Source organism: Pecten maximus, chromosome 2 (assembly GCF_902652985.1).
Source record: "Pecten maximus chromosome 2, xPecMax1.1, whole genome shotgun sequence".
Taxonomy (NCBI): Eukaryota; Metazoa; Mollusca; class Bivalvia; order Pectinida; family Pectinidae; genus Pecten; species Pecten maximus.
The window spans coordinates 51,744,138-51,764,384 of record NC_047016.1 but is presented as its reverse complement, the minus strand read 5'-3'; the positions used below and the strand labels follow the sequence as shown (position 1 = coordinate 51,764,384).

Below are 20,247 nucleotides of genomic sequence, written 5' to 3'. Positions count from 1 at the left end.
TGTCTGTCGAGCTCTGATCTAAGTCGTTACAGATTTGTCTTTCGAGCTCTGATCTAAGTCGTTACAGATTTGTCTGTCGAGCTCTGATCTAAGTTGTTACAGATTTGTCTGTCGAGCTCTGGTCTTAGTTGTTACAGATTTGTCTGTCGAGCTCTGATCTAAGTTGTTACAGATTTGTCTGTCGAGCTCTGATCTAAGTTGTTACAGATTTGTCTGTCGAGCTCTGATCTAAGTTGTTACAGATTTGTCTGTCGAGCTCTGATCTAAGTTGTTACAGATTTGTCTGTCCAGCTTTGATCTAAGTTGTTACAGATTTGTCTGTCGAGCTCTGATCTAAGTCGTTACAGATTTGTCTGTCGAGCTGTGATATAAGTTGTTACAGATTTGTCTGTCGAGCTCTGATCTAAGTTGTTACAGATTTGTCTGTCGAGATTTGATCTTAAGACTTATTTAGATGAGATTCCTGATTATGTTTTTTGTACAATATAGTGTTGGTACTATGTTGTGCTCCAAACTATAATTCCAATGGCCTCATTTGACAACTGACAATATCCTGGAGTACTTAACACAAGTTTGTGTTGCCCAAATATTTTGTGTTTAGAGAGGTCAGTCTTCGTTTTAATGCACATGTACATTGTCAATTTCAAAAGACAAATGACCAACTCTGGTCACATGAATGAATTATTGATCTGGTCAAACAAAGATCTGTCAAGTGCTATCGAATTGGGTCAATTTTGAATTTTCACCCTTACTGAGAGCAGTTTTTGTTACATTTAAAATTTATTTGTTAAATTTAAAATTGAACATTTACTGAAAACCAGTCGTAAAAAAAACATTTTAACAACACTGATTGACAACAAGTAACAGTCGAGTCTTACAGACAATATTGTTCAAGGGAGATAACTATCACAATGTATTGTTTAGGGGAGATAACTATCACAATGTATTGTTTAGGGGAGATAACTATCACAATGTATTGTTCAGGGGAGATAACTCGCAATGTATTGTTCAGGGGAGATAACTATCACAATGTATTGTTCAGGGGAGGTAACTATCGCAATGTATTGTTCAGGGGAGATAACTATCCCAATGAATTGTTCAGGGGAGATAACTATCACAATGTATCGTTCAGGGAGATAACTATCACAATGTATTGTTCAGGGGAGATAACTATCACAATGTATTGTTCAGGGGAGATAACTATCACACTGAATTGTTCAGATGAGATAACTATCACAATGTATTGTTCAGGGGAGATAACTATCACACTGAATTGTTCAGGGGAGATAACTATCACAATGTATTGTTCAGGGGAGATAACTATCACACTGAATTGTTCAGATGAGATAACTATCACAATGTATTGTTCAGGCGAGATAACTATCACAATGTATTGTTGAGGGGAGATAACTATCACAATGTATTGTTCAGAGGAGATAACTCACAATGTATTGTTCAGGGGAGATAACTATCACAATGTATTGTTCAGAGGAGATAACTATCACAATGAATTGTTCAGATGATATAACTCGCAATGTATTGTTCAGGGGAGATAACTATCACAATGAATTGTTCAGTGGAGATAACTATCACAATGAATTGTTCAGAGGAGATAACTATCACAATGTATTGTTCAGGGGAGGTAACTATCACAATGTATTGTTGAGGGGAGATAACTATCACAATGTATTGTTCAGGGGAGGTAACTATCACAATGTATTGTTCAGTGGAGATAACTATCACAATGTATTGTTCAGGGGAGATAACTATCACAATGTATTGTTCAGGGGAGATAACTATCACAATGTATTGTTCAGGGGAGATAACTATCACAATGTATTGTTCAGGGGAGGTAACTATCACAATGTATTGTTCAGAGGAGATAACTCACAATATATTGTTCAGGGGAGATAACTATCACAATGTATTGTTCAGGGGTGATAACTATCACAATGTATTGTTCAGGGGAGATAACTATCACAATGTATTGTTCAGGGGAGGTAACTATCACAATGTATTGTTCAGGGGAGATAACTATCACAATGTATTGTTCAGGGGAGATAACTATCACAATGTATTGTTCAGGGGAAATAACTATCACAATGTATTGTTGAGGGGAGATAACTATCACAATGTATTGTTCAGGGGAGGTAACTATCACAATGTATTGTTCAGGGGAGGTAAATATCACAATGTATTGTTCAGGGGAGATAACTACCACAATGTATTGTTCAGAAGAGGTAACTATCACAATGTATTGTTCAGGGGAGATAACTATCACAATGTATTGTTACGTAACCCATTAATAGTAACAATAGTAACAGGTTTGGTTTATTTTGTTACGTCCAATTAACAACCAGGGTCATTTAAGGACGTGCCAGGTTTTGGAGTTGGAGGAAGCCGGAGTACCCGGAGAAAAACCACCAGCCTACGGCCAGTACCAGCAACTGCCCACGTAGGTTTCGAACTCGTAACCCAGAGGTGGAGGGCTAGTGATAGAGCTTTTGGACACCTTAACCACTCAGCCACCGCGGCCCCAATAGTAAAAACAATGACGAAGAAATTAATAGTAACAAAACTGTTCATGTTTATAATCAGTAGTTTATTGTCTGGTACATATTCATTAGACAGAAAATACATCTTTAAATCGCTGATAAAAAACTATTTACAAATTACATTTGTTATATTTACACTTCAGCAAAAGGGAGATAACTCAAACGAGAAAATTTCTTCTAGTTCCTATGATTATATGATGCATAGTTGTAAAAGTATACATATATTGTTTTTAGACCTCAGGGCTAAGTCAGCAGTCAATTAAATGTCTGTACAGCAGAATGAAAGAGTATTTGTAGAATTGGTGACATTACCGATGTATATAGCTAAAATGTTCAGGTTTTTTTTTCTTTCAAATTACCTTTTAGTCTCGCTGCATTCTAAAATTAAAGAGTGATCTTAGTTGTTTAAACATGTGTAATCAATGCCCGAAAATCTTCCAAAATGAAAAATACCATCTGATAATAACAAGTTGTCATCAAAAGAACACACCTAGCAATCCATTTAATGTATACACTTTCCATAGATGTTTTGATTTATAATAATTCAAAAAAAAAATACAAGATATGGCAATCAGGATTAAATTATGTCGCCCCTTTCAACATGATAATTTACCCAAAAACTATTGATCTGGATTAGTTTATTATGCCAAGGAGGGGTATTAGTAGGCGTAATGTGTAATATCATTTTGTTATTGATATTTTACAGAAACTAATAAAAATATAACCATATACAATGTAATACACAATTCTGGATTTTTCTGATTTTGGCCCAAAAACTTGTAAGTGACTAACTGTTAATTGACTCTACACTAACACAAAACATAACATATTCTAATTCTGTGAAAAAAAAAGAAGTTTGGAAAAACATTCTGTAGTTTTTGTAGCAACAAGATTTTTTTTAACCAAATCACACAAAGATTGTAAAAAGTTTAGTGTATTAAATAAATTATTGTCTTTACATCTACAGCATAACCAAGCTCTTTACGAGAATAAAACTGTATCGCAATCGACAAAATAAATACACAACCAATCACAAACAGGAATACAGAAATTAATGTTCGGAACAACAGTTTTCATATGGCTTGTAAATCTTTTCATTAAATGATAGAAGATAAAAAATGATTCAGTTTATAAAAATAAATGTGGTGGTCTCATTTATGAACGATTATGGTAAAATTTCTGTGATAGTGTGGTATTATACTACAGATACAATATATACATACAACTTCCTTTGTCTTTAAGTCAACAATATTAGTTTCTATTGAACACTTAAATATTCAAAATCTAGATTACATTTTGTTTAATGGTAATACATGTATATGTAAAAAAAAAATCCATTTCTAAAACATCTTTTTGGTTGATACATAAAATGAAAAGGGGTATGGATAGCCTGAGTTTCATCTGGCCCTAAAACACCAGACTTGGACATTCTGACAAATGTCTGGTAGAGGGGTCAGAGGAAACTCTGGCTCGGGTATGGATAGCCCAAGTTTCATCTGGCCCTAAAACAGTGACTTGGACATTCTGACATGTCTGGTAGAGGGGTCAGAGGAAACTCTGGCTCGGGTATGGATAGCCCAAGTTTCATCTGTCCCTAAAACAGTGACTTGGACATTCTGACATGTCTGGTAGAGGGGTCAGAGGAAACTCTTGCTCGGTATGGATAGCCCAAGTTTCATCTGTCCCTAAAACAGTGACTTGGACATTCTGATATGTCTGGTAGAGGGGTCAGAGGAAACTCTTGCTCGGTATGGATAGCCCAAGTTTCATCTGTCCCTAAAACAGTAACTTGGACATTCTGACATGTCTGGTAGAGGGGTCAGAGGAAACTCTGGCTCGGGTATGGATACCCCAAGTTTCATCTGGCCCTAAAACAGTGACTTGGACATTCCGACATGTCTGGTAGAGGGGTCAGAGGAAACACTGGCTCGGTATGGATAGCCCAAGTTTCATCTAACCATAAAACACCAGACTTGGACATTCAGACAGATGTCTGGTGTAGGGGTCAGAGGAAACTCTGACTCGGGTACAGATAAAGAAATATGTAAATAAAGGATATCTTGGTTAATGCTCTCTATTTACTTGATTACCATTTATCAATAATACTCCTCTTTAAGACACCTCGATTTAGCTATGATCGTAAGGTCAAACTTGTTCTCAAGAAATCTACAAAAATCACTACAGTAGGGAAGCCAGGAGCACTGTTAGTGTTACAAGGTAGAAATGAATTTCTGCTCTGGCAGTGAAATTTAATGTAAAGTACTGGTGTGTCCAAAGTCAGGAAATGCCAAGATACGGTAATGCTGGGCAAAACATTGATGTAACTACTGTTTGTCTAAGAGACATTTGTTCATCAACATAATAGGTACACAATAGGTACATAATAGGTACACAATTTATCTTTGTATAGCTGTAGATAACAGTAACTCACCTGAAGGTCTACATCTATTTACATACTGATGGTATATCACCATATACCAGGAGCTAAATTTCTGTACCAAAGGTATGTATATATACCGGTGTGTTATTTTTACCAGTATTCTTATCGTCTGTAAGTAATTTAATACTTTATATGTGTTCAACAATTTTACAATGATAACAGCTGCAGCAGATTGTGGAAAAAAAAAGAGAATTTAAGAAACTGGTAAATACCTGGTAATGATTGCAAAACATTGTTTCAGTACAAAAATAAATTTCTTTTGGTTTCGTAGGTGAATATGAGAAATATTTACAAATACACTTGAATGTATATTATATACACTGTACACAACCATGAATAAAAATGAATATAACATTTAATTATCAAATTAATTGCAGTAGAAATTATTAATGTATGACATTTCAAAGATGATAAATGGTTTTAATGACAAGAAGGAAGTGAAAAGTGTACTTCAGTTGAAATGTAAGATCTGCTAGAAATAGTTTATGAAAGTTAGATACAGGTGATACATTGTAACATCCTAAATTTGATTTCTCATTTTAAAAATTGAAAATAATAGAATGAGAATCTTTGGATAGGAATTACATTGTGTTTAAAACTTGAAATATTTATTAAAGAATGAAATGAGTTTTTCTGAATCTATTTCTATAAACAGAAATCCAGGCAATCATTCATTGTAAAAAAAGTTCAAGGGATGGAAATCCTGAAAGACAATATGACTTCCCGATTTAATTCATTTGAAAGTGTCATGGATTTAGACATTTTCTGTCGTCAATATTTAGTGGACAAGTCAGCTCCAAAACAACTTCATATGGGAATTTCAATTATCTTTTTCTGTAGTGCAAAAAAATTAATGAAACGATGGTGCGACCTATCGAAAATTAAAATTATGTATACATGTATTTGACATGTAAAAAAATTGCGATGAGTGATTAATTTGAAAAATACTCTACTAGCTTAGCCTGGAGAAAATTTCTTTTCAATAATTTTGTTTACAAAACATGTACCGTAATGCAAACCTGAGCTTAGGCTTGATGGGTTTCATGTCCTTTTTCTTGCACAAAATTTCATGCTGCTGCGCGCGGCTGACTTGAGAAATTTGATTAAGATGTTTAACTTTTCTTGTGCCAATTTAATCCATGTTTATACTTTCATCTACACGGTTGGTTATTTTTTTTTTTTTTCCTAAATGAAGAATCAAATGTATATACCCCGGGTACTTAGTCATGCAAGTAATTCCTTTTCTATAGAAGCCAACCAGAAATGACTTTTTTAAAATCTTTAAAGCTTTTTTTGAAAATGATTAATTTTGACTAGAAAAGTAGAAGTTTTGAAATGGAAAGGTTTGTGTCTATTTCTAATGGGAAATGTTATTAAAACAGTCGGAATGCTCTCCACTTGTCTAATATGAAACTTGATTAAATGAAATGAAATATTTTGGAAAGAAATTCTTTCTGTCGACTCGTTGTAAGGTTCATTCCATCTTCCCTAGCCAAGGGTAGGAGAAGGTAAATTGTAACCCTCGGTTAGCGAAGATGGGTTCATTCCTATTTACTATTTGTTTTCTATTTCGATCTTTTTTATTTTCGTTTTTTTGCTTTTAGAAATAGATTTTACCAAAATACAATCAACTGGACAAATCAATGTTGAAATAATTAATCATTTCTCTCTCCTCCAATGATGAAGATAATGGCAACGACAAAGTCAAGGATCCCAGCCAGTAGGGCTAGCACAAAGCTCCAGGAAAGTTTCACATACGATTTGGGCATGGTTCTTGCTTTCTGGACATCTTTCAGTGCTCCAAACACGATGCATGTTGTCACAATAAAGAGTCCTGTAATGAGAATGTCAGATTGATTATATCCAAATCTCTAACACTATTAAATTCTGTAACATTACATTAGATAGGGTTACACAGAATATCCATTTTTATGGAGGCGTTTACGCCTGCCATATTACAATCACCTACGAGTTGTGACGTCACAATCTCTCACTTTCATTTTCGTTATATTTCCTTTCACAGTTCATTTTGTAGTTTCTTTCGGTTCATATATGATGTAGTTGAACTATATATACATTTATGAAAACTATCAAGGCTACAAATAAAGTGTTATTACATGAAAAAAGGTATATTCAGTATAAATTTCTCTTCGGCGGAAGCCCGGAATTTGAGACCTCTGGTGGTAATTTCTGTAACTAGGGGTAATGATTCGCTTATAATTAGTTCCAAGTATGAGGCACGTCATTGTAGTCCGTCATTCAAAGTAGATGTGAACAGAAATGTATTAACTATGCTGATAATGTTTTGAACATTTCAGGAACTATTTTGAATAAACAATAAGAATAATGTCTTGTAAATATCTACACCTGCATCGATTTTTGCAAATCTATATTGAAAATACTGTTTGAAGGGAGATAACTGCGAGATTCTGACGTTGCCTTACAGAGGACACTTGTTTAACTACTAGAAATAAAGATGGCATAACAACCAAGCGCAAACAAATTCCTGATTTTCATAATACCTTCCAGGTTTTGGCTAACAACATTTCTTTTGTTTACAACTTTGTAGTTTGTTCACGAGATTTTATGAGATTTAGTCCGATATTTAGCGATCACGTGTTCCGTCTGTTTACGTGAGCGAGCACTCTGTCAAAATGGAGGCACGTGGACACGGGCTTCACACGAAGCATCAAAATGATGTTTGTCGCTAGAAATTAATATCTATCAACATGAATTAAAGGCAAGTTGCTTACAAAGTTTAAATCTGTTTGTTGACCCACTGAAATAAGTGTTTGTTTATTTAGGACGAAACTGTTTACGATAAGTTGTTCAAGCCTGGCCAGACCACAAAATCACAATACAGTATCTACTGCGATTATAGTCCGAATTTTCTGACGATCTTGCTATATACTATATACAAACTTTAATCAGCTTTAAGGCGATATCAACCCCAGAACCCTTCGGATTACTGCGATAACTGATCGAAGTCCCTGTGTTTCAAATCCATGAATCGGTAGACCTACGTGATGGCGTGATGGAATTCGATCGTTTATTTTTTAAAACTAAGAAAACTGGCACATATCTGTCGTGGTGGTCATTTGTGCTGTACCTTCCCCGACAGAGACAATATACAGAATCTGGATTTCTGTGATAAGGTTTACTGCAGTAGCTACTCGCGCTCGTAATTGTATGAAAATACTAAATTATTATTGAACCAGCTTGTCTTATTTACATATTATTCAGCTCACGATTCAACCTTTTCAAATGTTTTCATGTAATATATATATACATTTGTATGCACCAAGCTGTGAAATGTTTGTATTACATAGAATATTTAAACAATACAAAGTAATTGTAGATTAACAAAATGTATACCAATTGCATTTTAACCTATTAGTAAAACTTTTTGTTGTTTTCATGTAAAATGATAAATACATGTATATCTATTGGCAATCGATATCAAATCCATATAATATAAGACTTTCTCAAATATCAATATTCCTCATAACTTTCAAAATAAATCTATATTTGCTTTTGAAATTTAATTAAAAATGTTTGATTTTCATGTCGCGAACATATCCCTTAAAATAATCATCAATCTCCTTATTGGTCTCCAGAAAGTGTGAAAATAAATGAAACTTTTTTGTCAATAATTCTATTTATTATGAATTCATGTATAACCATTTAGGTTTTTTCCAATGTTGACCTTTAAAACTATATATATATACAAGCAACAATCTGTGGGATGTCAGATATGGAAGGCTATAGCTGTTTCAGGATAAATTGCCAAAAATGCTTAAAGTACTGTTTCTTATCACTGATCACATATATTGGGTTTTCGACTATTATGTGTTATTGCTACTTAAGTGTGAATTTTTTCGGCTTAACTGATAATGTATTTCTTTGTACTTATGTGCAACAGACATCGCGAGAGTTTAATTCTCGTACATATAATATTGACTCCTACAAAAAGAAGTTGAGTGATCATGAGTGGTTGACCTACGAGAGGCATTTTATCAAATCTCATATTGACCATACTGATTGCTCATGATCATATTTCATCCGGCCTAGTAAACTCTAGAAAAAACATCTTAATTTATGAAAGTAGCTAACTCATTTAATGCATGTGTAAAAATTAAGTATATATATATATCGTACAAAACATCAAACTTCTAATATGGTAGATATGAAACATACATTTAGGCTGACTGCCTGATAATATAATACAATTTGTACAGAGTTTACAATCCTTTGACATTCAGCTCATAATATACACCATTATAATTTGATCTGTCGTCATGCGTCGGTCTTCTTCTTAAGACCAAGATATCGCAGAATGGTGTACAAAAGGTTCTTAAGCTGTTTTATCAAAATTGTTAATTTCATGGCCCCCCTATGTGTCGCATTCTCCCTGGGGAGAGGATACATTTTACTATAGTTTATATAGGAAACTCATCACACATATTTTAGCATAATTTGTTTCATTTTCATTGGAAATTGGTTAGCACGTGGTTAGGGCAAACTTTTCTCAATGACATATTGTCAGAGAATGTCAAGGCCAACGACTTGTTATGGGTTCGAATGTCAAAAATAAAAATCTCAAATTGATTATTTTTTTCATTTCATATGAAAGAACATAGTCCACTGAAACAGAATGTGCATATTTTATTGTCATCAGATAAAAATAAGGCAGAACGATATGGCACTTGGAAAAGAATCATAAAGCTATTTTCTCCAGCCAAAATTAAAAAATAATCAAAAATTGCAGAATAAAGGTTTCTGCTCTTTTATCTATATACACATGAAGGCTTGATGTTTGGCGCATCGATAACGTATGGCTGGCTACAAATGTTATACTTATATTTGATCTTGACCTTCATTCAAGGTCACGGGGGTCAAATGATGAAAAAAATTCAAAGTTCTTTCAAAATTATTAATTTGGGTCACATTTTAAAGAATCGGCCCTTTTAAAGGTGTGTGCAATGTATCAAGGTCAAATAATCAAAATGACGCAGATATGGCACTTTTAAAAAGAAATTCCTACCAAAATGAAAAAATGACCCAAAACTGCACATACACATGAAGGCTGGATATTTGGCAAACAGATACATGTAACATGTGTGACTGGCTACAAATATTGAGTTTATCTCTCTGACCTTGACCTTCATTCACATTTTAAAGAACCGGCTCTTATGAAGGTGTGTGCGAAGTTTCAAGGGCAAATTATTAAAAATGATGCAGACATGCCCTTTAAAGAATGTTTTCTTGCCAAAATTAAAAATTATCCATAAATTGCAATTCAATTGTTGGCTCAAAAAGGGTGTCCAGCAAGATTATGGAGTTGGGATCTGAATGGTTTCACAGATAAAACAAGAGGCCCCGAGGGCCTGTATCGCTCACCTGGTTTTATGAGATATGAAACAAGAATGATGCTTAAGTTTATTTGTCGCTGGTATTTCTATGTCAATATATCATAAGCATTTTATATGGGTACATGTACATTGGTTTATTGTTATTCTAAAAATGTCAATTTAGCGAAATTGACCTATTTTGGTCCCATCCTTCAGCCCCCGGGAGGTTAACCCAAACATTCGTACAATTTTGAATACCCACCCCATAACCATGCTACCATACAAATGCAGGTTTTATACCAAATTGTGCAATTAATCCATGAAATGAAATTGACTTTGGGTACAACCCCATAGGGATTGCTACCACACCAATGTGAGTTATATCCATAACAGAGAAACCAATTGACCCCTTTTGACCCTGCCCCCCAGGGGTCAACCCCACCATTTTTACAATTTTGAATCCCTACCCAAAATGATGCTACCAGTCAAGTATGAGCTATATCGATTGCTTAGTTTCAGAGAAGAAGTTATTTATGTCAATTAAGCCAAATTGACCAAGAGATTAACACAATCCTGATGTAAAAATAGGCCCAGGGTTCTTTCCCCACCCCAAGGGACTTATACAATCATATTGAATTGATATCAAATATGAAAGTTTTCTTCAATATTTTGCATGTAAAACGCTGTATATTTATATACAGTACCTATAGCTACTAGGCTATTATCTACATCTTGCTGGTAAATTAAAAAGCAACAAATCACAAATCACAGTTTATTGTTAATATTGACATTGGATCTATTAAAATAGATGGAATTGATATCTAATTTTAAAATAATTGTCCTTAACAAATGAGGTATTTGTTGAAAAAAAAGTGTAATAACTTTTAAAAGCCGTCAATCTAATTTTGATATTATTCTAAGATCAAAATAGAAAGGAATAAACAATTTTGTTTACAAGATATTGAAAGACATTGCACACTTTCAACAAAAAAAAGTAGCAGACACTCCCTGTATTTTCAATACATATCGTGTATTGTTATAACTTATCGAAATGCATATCATATTGTTTCGACATTTCTAATACCCAGGCCTATAAAATATAAGTTTGTTTTAAACACATAAATGCAAATTTTGAACTACTTAAAAATATAAAAGATGGTTTAAAGTATGAATGTTAATGACATGTACCTAAGTAGAAGTTGATTTGAAAAAATTTAAAATGTTTGACTTCTTAAGTAAAGGTTTGATTGAAATAAGAAATGTTTAACTACTTTTAGAAGTAGGTTTGAAACTTTAAGATGGTTAAAACCATTATGTATATCGGAACAGTCTAAACCATTACATTCATCAGGACTGTGAAAACCATTATGTCCGGTTGGTTTGACACACTTAAGTGGAAATGTTTAGTCATGTTGATATCAGTTTAATTTGTATTCTCGCTTTATTTCAAATATCTCCTTTTACATCTGACTAACGCCTCCTACAGTACTTTCAGTACTTTGATTTATACACACTATACATCCTATTTTTATGTCGATGTTGTACACTTCCTTATAGTAATTTTAGACAGAGACACTTCATGATGGGTTGTAGACTACGAAGTGCTATATTAAATGTCCACTTCTGAAATCACCCCAAAACAATTGCCACCTACCCGGTCGAATGGGGATCCAACTTTTATTGGGCACTTAATACAATAATAGTCTTGTGTGACTGCCAATCACATGTGAAATGGTATGGTAGCATGAGGGTTGTGCCGCCCCCCCCCCCCCCCCTCAACAATTAACATAGAAAAACTTGTTTTATAATTGTCTCAACGGTGAAATAAGTTTGAACCAAGAAATTACCTGTTTATTCCCCCATCAACTTGGTACAAAACAGATCTAAAGACATATATGTATGTACCTGAAGGGTACACGATTCGGAGGCAGATTGAGATATATCTCAAGAGTTGCGTAGCCTCTCAGGTCTGGGACACACATGTACATAGCTTTAGGATACTTACCTGCCACAAATAGGAGAAGGATCGAGATATATCTCAGAGTTGTGTAGCCTCTCAGGTCGGGGACAAACATGTACATAGCTGTAGTGGGATACTTACCTGCCACAAATAGGAGAAGGACAGAGATATATCTCAGAGTTGGGTAGCCATAACTGTAGGATACTTACCTGCCACAAATAGGAGAAGGACACAGATATATCTCAGAGTTGCGTAGCCTCTCAGGTCGGGGACAAACATGTACATAGCTGCTAGAAGAGCAACCACAAGCATTCCAATAAAGCTCATTGACTGCATTGTCTGAATAGTCCGGAACCAATCTGTGGAATTACAAAATCAGCATTTCATGTATTTTTAGGGAAAAAGATAATACCAAGAAAATTTCTTCTTGTGAATCTGGTGTGTATAAGGCCAGATGCAGTTGCTCAGAATGTTTTAGGGGATTTAATTTATATCGTACAATCTGATTAAAATACAGATTTCTACCGAATTAATCAAAGTGAAATTGCACAAATGAGTGATGGTACCTTGGCTAATGTAAAGTGAAAACATTTTGGTGACCAATTATATCATATGATCGGACGAAATAAGCACTATGGTCACCATAAGGGGTAATATCACTTATTACGTATTCACCATAGGGGTAATATCACTTATTACGATATTCACCATAATGGGTAATATCACTTATTACGATATTCACCATAAGGGGTAATATCACTTATTACGTATTCACCATAGGGGTAATATCACTTATTATGATATTCACCATAATGGGTAATATCACTTATTACGATATTCACCATAAGGGGTGATATCACTTATTACGATATTCACCATAAGGGGTGATATCACTTATTACGATATTCACCATAAAGGGTAATATCACTTATTACGATATTCACCATAAGGGGTAATATATCACTTATTACGATATTCACCATAAGGGGTGATATCACTTATTACGATATTCACCATAAGGGGTGATATCACTTATTACGATATTCACCATAAGGGTTATATCATTTATTACGATATTCACCATAAGGGGTAATATCACTTATTACGATATAGTGATTTATCAAATTTAATAGGTGATATGATCAATTGATTAATTTTACCAGTTCCATCAATTCTCAACAAAATAACATCTTTGTTGGTATTTAATGAATATAGGTGTAAGTATATACTCTAACTTATAAATATGATCAACATGTCACAATTAGTAGTTCAGTAAGCATAAAAACATCAAAAAAGAAAATATTTATTGTACAATCACACAATTTAACAATATTTACTTTATGTTTTATACTTACGGGAAACTTGAACATCTTCCCAGACGAAACCCTGACATTGAAAGTCAGCTTCATCCCCTCCCAAATTCAGATCTGCACATTTCTCCCAGAGGCCAGCGAAACTCCACAGTTCCATATTCGTCAGTGGCCGTCAGGGCCCAGTGAGCGGATCCAAGTCCAATCACATGGAAAAGGCAGGAAACAAGTAGTAGAATAAATCCTACTCGAAAAATCCACGGAATCTCGTCCAAGGAATCGACACCTTTTAAACTCATGATGACAACCTCTGTTTGAATCTCCAGACGCGAAATGCAGTTGTTTACTTCCTATTTTGACACAAAGTTGGAAATTCTGTTATCCGCGTACAGGTAAGTCAATGTGTATAAAATAATTTACTCTCTTAAGTATAAAATACACTATGTACGCAAAGTAAACTCTGAACTGCAGTCGTAATCGGGTTAAACTTATCGGAAGTAGGTCATCCTCAAAACTGCCAGGTGCGCCATTACGGTACAGGTAAAAATGCTATACCTCGGTCGAGTCGCATAAACGCTTGTTTCAGGTAACTGTACAGGTAGAAATCTTGGTCCGCTGTGAGCTTAACTTGTCATGCTTCAGTAATTTCGTACAGGTACAAGATGAGTAATACCGGATCGGAATTTGTGACGTCACAAAGAATGAGAAGTTTGATATTTGAAACTGAAACTAAAATGATATCATATGAGGTCTGCGTATGTTATTTTCTTGTGAAATATTAATTGTTTCAGAATATTTTGTTAAGTTGAGATGAAATAAAATACAAATGAAATATGAAATAAACAATTATCCTTGTAGAACTTAAATTTAGGGCGAATTTGTTCTCCTAAAACCAGTTTTAGTTTCGAACCGGTTCTGTAAACTTTCCATTTGTTGAGTAAACCAGTTTCAAACCACATTTAAACTGAAACCGGTTCATTCATTTGTTTCTGATAAACCTAAACTAGTTTATAAAACCATTCAAACCACCACCGGTTGTGGTTTGGAAGGTTTCGTTTCTGAAAACAAGATGGCGAATGTTGTCAACATGCAGAATGTGCTCTTGAAGTGCGCTACGTACTCCAAACTTGCCAGCTATGGCTTGTAGTGTCATTTGACTGGACAAATAAAATATAAATTATAAATATTAATAATTGTTTTCCCATTGGTATGACAGTGTTCCCTTGTGTTTGTCATTGCATTGAATTGTGGAAGTATGTCTTCAACATAATTTGGGATTCGGGGAATTTTTGTGCGTTTAGGAGGTATTAACGTTTCAAATACTGCTCTGAAGCTTTTTCTCCCAAAGACACCATATTGAAAACTAGAATTTCGCATTTGTTTCTCAAGAGCAAACCAGTTTTAGTTTACAAACCGTTTTGAAAACCAGGTTTAAACCATAAACCCAAACCTAAACCAGTTTATTTGCAACAAATTTGCCCTTAAAGTCATTTTCAAGACTTTCCAATGTAGGGTGCGCCATTGTCAGCCCCTCAAGTCTTAATTGATAGGTGCCAATTGGCGACAGTATTTAATATACCCATTGTTAATGTTTTTCCTCATCCGTGGAGTAACAATTAATTATGTTTTCTTACCAGAGTTGCTCCAATTAATTAGTGTAATGATCGGTACATGTACGTAGGTATACGCACGCATATAATTAATTAACTAGGTATAATTATGTTTTCTTACAAGAGTCGCCCCAATTAGTGTAATAATCAGCTGGTATGCGCCCGTATATAATTAATTAATTATGTTTTCTTACCAGGGTCGCGTCACTCCACCGTCGTACGTAAAGAACACAACCCAGCAGGCACACAACGTTGATTCAACGTTGATATATAGTTGATCTTTGGTCGTGACGTCGATAAACGTTGATTCAACGTTGAAGCAACGTTGTTTTCTCGACGTTGAAGATTTGTTGAAAAATGACATTGAAACAACGTTGATTTTTTTCAATTTTATCGACATTGGTTAAAAGTCGACGTTGTGAAAATGTTGACACAACGACCGCTTTTCAACATAAATATCTTTTGGATTAAATAGTGTTATTCCATCAGTGATTGATAATAAAAAGTGCACTACTTGCTACAACTTTCTATAAAATATAATACCGCGGTACATAGTCCATTATTGCGATTATTAAAACGAAATTAACAGTCCGGATAATACATGTATAGCCCTTTCCCGCAGCGGGCAAGCGCATGCGCATTGTAAGTACAATTTGAAATCCAGTGTTTACAATGCCACGGAAGACGGGAAGCCGAGAAGAAAGTTAACAGTTTCTGTCCTTTCTCTGAAGGTAAGTTTGATAATTTATGGTTTGTGATGATCATAAAGGTATTTTTCACAGTACCGCTAAGTATCGATAGTGATCTTTCACACAGATTTGTACTAAAGTGAAGTTTATGTGTTGTGTGTCCCACGTGTTAACCGTACTACTGATAGCTACTGCATTTTCCGTGTGTAATAAGTGATTCGTAAATAAGTTCAATTGTCAGCAGTGGAATATTTCATACAATGCTTTTCTTCATCTTTCTTTACATTAAATTAGTGATTGCGATTAAATACAGTCGCTAAATCGCTGTGATTTAAGCGAGTATTATTCATACATGGCGGGGCAAGTCGATAATGAAATGTTCGAGTTGTCTCCCTTCGTAATGGTAATGTATTTCGATCTTTTTATTAATAGGTAAGAATAATTAAATCATAATGTATGACTGGTGATATAAATGACATTGGGTATATTAAAATAAGACGATATTTTGAATTTAATCATCGAATATTTTGCGCTGTTAACTTTTTTTCTGCAATAAACCATATCTTGTGATACTAATGATAGTGTTACAATATGAAAGATACTGTACATGTACAGTAGGCCTAATATTTTTCTGACCAGTACGGTATGGTTTTCACGTAAATAGACAGATTTTCATTTTATTCTGTCACGTGTGTAACAATATCTAAAGTCCCTCGTGTAACGGTTTTAGTTTGTGTGTTGAATGACAGTCCATGATGCTATCTATGCCTATCAAGTTGTCACTAGAATAGTGTCACATTTTACTACATTTGTCTCGTGTGATAATTTGTGTACACTAATATAAGTCAAGTTGGGTAACTTATTATATTTTGTACTAAATTGTGGCCCAGATGTGTGAGAAGTGAGGAAAATATCGTTAAATAATTCCTTTCTTCTATGCCTGCATTGGAAATACTTTGTACAATTTATAGAAATCTATAGACTACGTCCCGTTATTTCATGTATACAGAATGTAGTTTAAATTGAAAATTTTCAGTGCAATATTCTCCTCTCATTTATGATTTTATAAACGCCTAATAGACTGTTTATTATAGTTATTTCAATGATTTTGTCTTTTCCAGAAGGATGCACTGAAAACCATTCACAGACTACATGTACAGATGTCCTAATAATTCAAAGTATGGCCCAGAACCAGTAGACGGAGATGCCGACCGCTAACTTCACAAGTTTAAAAAATAAATAAATAAAGTATGCATTGAAAAATACTCTGTTTTGTCTTATTTTGTGCCAGTGAGAAATATGTTGTGTCAGAGTTGAAATCCTGACGTTGAATTATGGTACGTTGTCACAACTTTCAAAATCAAATATAAAATCAACGTTGGGTCAACGTTGAAATTCAACGTTGGATCAACGTTGAAAACCTGACGTTGAATTATGGTACGTTGTCTCAACTTTCAAAATCTAATATAAATTCAACGTTTAATCAACGTCGGTCCTCAACGTTTAATCAACGTTGAATCAACGTCATTGTGCCTGCTGGGAACATCATTCAGCGCCGACTAAGAAAACATTGTTTGTATTAATGATACAATTGTTTTCACAATCATCATGTCAATACTTGATTAATTATGTATCAATTATCTACGGGTGTAGCTTCAATTTTAATTAAATTCATCATTTGAAATGTACCGACTAATGTACCGAAACAACTTTTTATATCTCCCGAAACGACCTAGAAAGTTACCGAAACGACTTAAGAATGTACCGAAACGACTTCCGGAAATGTACCGAAACGACTTGTTACCGAAACGACCTGACTCCGCGCATATTGGCCTGTTTCGACCTAATGGCGACCGTTTTTAAAATCAAAAAATTATTTTAAAAAACTGAGTTTTGAATACAAACCTTAAATCTATAACATATAAAAATTCTTATTTGCGAAAAATTTATTTGTTCATTGCAACGGATATTTCATTAAGTGACCGTAAAGTTGCATCATCGGGCTATTTGCAACTTTCGAGGGGGGTTTTCCCGCATTCATATCATTTTTTGACATAAAGCGCATCGGAAGACCAACTTTTAAAATGTCTTATTTTATTCTATGTACCAAAAGACAACTAAAATTCTATTCTTAAAAAGTGGTCCTCCGATGCGCTGGTATCGAAAAATTGAAAAAACGTAGTTGATAAAATATTTTGATTTTCGCATTAACTAGACTGACTATAACTGATAACATAAAGTTCACAATCCCATAAGTCCGCATAGCTCATATGGTAGAACCATCGCTTAGAAACCCGAAGGTTCGGAGTTCGAATCACCAAGATGTATCTTATTCATATTTTGCTATGTTTCTAAGAATAATACCATATAATTTTTCTTGGTCATATTTGAAAGACTTTTTTTTAACATTAAATGCATATTCAATATAAGTACCTTCATACAGTCTTCTGACTGCGAAATCCATCGACGTCGTCAGCCAGGACCACCTCTCACTGGGCGTTTCGACTCCTATCCTGGAACGCCCTGAAGCTGGCGAGTCGACAGTGATTGGCCAAATCACTGCCAGTCGATGGATGGCTTCCAGCTCTTGTCCTCCCTTCTCCACCAAAGCCAGCTGGACGACTTCTCTGCTGTTGTTGCCAGTTGTTGTACAGCTGCCCTTCGGTCTTTCCCCTGGATGCCTACAGCAGCAAACATCCTCCACATGGACTGTGCAGGGAATCCTCTACACCCCATCTCTACTGGCATGACCCACACACACCATCCTTTTGCTCTCACGTCATCAGCAAGGTTGGCGTACTTTTCTCTTTTCTGTTCGTATGCCTCTTGACAACGCTCCTCCCAGGGGACAATAAGCTCAATCATTATCATTCTCTTCCCTTGCTGTGACCAGAGTAGAATATCTGGACGAAGGTTGGTTTGGACGACCTCTGGAAAAGCCCGTCTTTGTCCCAAGTCAACCCGCATCTCCCAGTTCTGAGCTCCGTCCAGTATCCCTCTCTGGTGTGCTGTTGTTTTGCTGCCTGTTTCTCCAGATCTTACAAAGTTGATGTAGGGTTGTTGTTTCATACATCTCCTCTTTTTCTGCCTTTCTTTCTCCAACGTGTCTGCTAGCTCCCGCAGAACCTTGTTGTGCCTCCATGTATATCTCCCCTGGGTCAAAGCAGTGTTGCACGATGACAGTTCATGGGCCAGGTTACCCGGACGATCACATAACGAACAGTCGGGGTTTTCTGTCATTCCCCATCGATGCAAGTTGGTAGGCGTTGGTAGAACGTCATACACTGAACGCATGAGGAACTGGATTCTACATGGTTCCAACTTCCAGATGTCTGACCATGTAAGACGCCTTTCAGTTGTCTCCCATCTGGTCGATGCACCCTGTGCTCCCATTTCCACCATCTTTGCCTTCCGGATCTCTTCTTCCATTTTCCTGATGTTGTCTTGGACCATCTTCCTCCTACTAACTGTGTCTGCTGTTCCCCACCTTTGCACTTGTGTTGTCCCAAGCCCCTGTCTTCCAATACAGGAGGTCCCAACAATGTCGCCGTGCCTCAATCTACTTTCTGCTTCCTGAACCGCGCTGCTTGCTGACCACTTTCGTCCTGTCTGAGTCTCAATCCCAGCATTCCTGATCTTCTCATCCTTGGAGTCTCTGACAGTCATCACCAGCCTAGCCTTTGCCACCTTAAACTCTTCCACCAATGATGATATGGGTAGTTGTAGTTTGGCTGTTGTGCTATACAGGCCTTCACTGGTGAAACTTGGAGGGACTCCAAACCAACGTCGTAGACACTTGTTGATCTTCCTCTCAAGAGCTTCAACTGTAGTAGTGGTTTACTTCGTACAGTGTGAGAGGCCAAGTCAGGCGAGGAAGAAGTCCATGCTGGTAAATCCAGGATTTGAATTTCCAAGGCAACCCTGTTTTTGTCGATCTTCCTCAAACCCTCCTCTACCTGGGTCTGTAACCGTTTGATGTTCCTGCTGTCATTCAGGCTGGCATCAAACCACTTCCCCAAACACTTGATTGGATTGTCCACAATCGTAGGTATCTCATCCTGCTGTATTGAGAGCTTGAACCTTCTGGTTACCTTCCCTCTTTTCAAGATGAGACATCTAGATTTCCCCGGTTTGAACTTCATCCTTGCCCATCCAACTGTTGCCTCTAGAGCGGATATGATCCATCGCGCCTGTACATGTGTAGTAGTTGTTATCGTCAGATCGTCCATTAATCCTCTGTTTGGTGGTAATCGCACTCCTGATGAAGTTTTAGGTCCTCTAGTTTCCCTGTCTGCAGCCTTGATGATCAAATTCATCCCCATCACAAAGAGT

At 35.7% G+C, this 20,247-nt stretch overlaps 2 protein-coding genes and 1 long non-coding RNA gene across 3 annotated transcripts; 1 reads left to right on the top strand and 2 right to left on the bottom strand.

Annotated features, from left to right (window-relative positions):
• Nucleotides 1-2,581: 2,581 nt before the first annotated feature.
• Nucleotides 2,582-14,194, bottom strand: LOC117322432. Its single transcript, XM_033877348.1, is given in 4 exon segments — nt 2,582-6,829; nt 12,516-12,665; nt 13,662-13,761; nt 13,763-14,194. Coding segments are annotated over 4 exon segments (582 nt in total). The 5' UTR covers nt 13,916-14,194; the 3' UTR covers nt 2,582-6,650.
• Nucleotides 14,195-15,848: 1,654 nt separating this feature from the next.
• On the top strand, nt 15,849-17,180 carry LOC117322426. Its single transcript, XR_004531550.1, has 2 exons — nt 15,849-15,957; nt 17,037-17,180. It is a non-coding gene; the product is annotated as an uncharacterized LOC117322426 (long non-coding RNA).
• Nucleotides 17,181-18,471: 1,291 nt separating this feature from the next.
• Nucleotides 18,472-19,581, bottom strand: LOC117343669. Its single transcript, XM_033906130.1, has one exon. The coding sequence runs from the start codon at nt 19,579-19,581 to the stop codon at nt 18,472-18,474; it is 1,110 nt and encodes a 369-aa protein (XP_033762021.1).
• Between the last annotated feature and the right edge of the window lie 666 nt (nt 19,582-20,247).

Bases quoted from the DNA above. Each gene is read 5' to 3' on its own strand.
- LOC117343669 (XM_033906130.1), bottom strand. From the start codon at position 19,581: ATGACTGTCAGAGACTCCAAGGATGAGAAGATCAGGAATGCTGGGATT.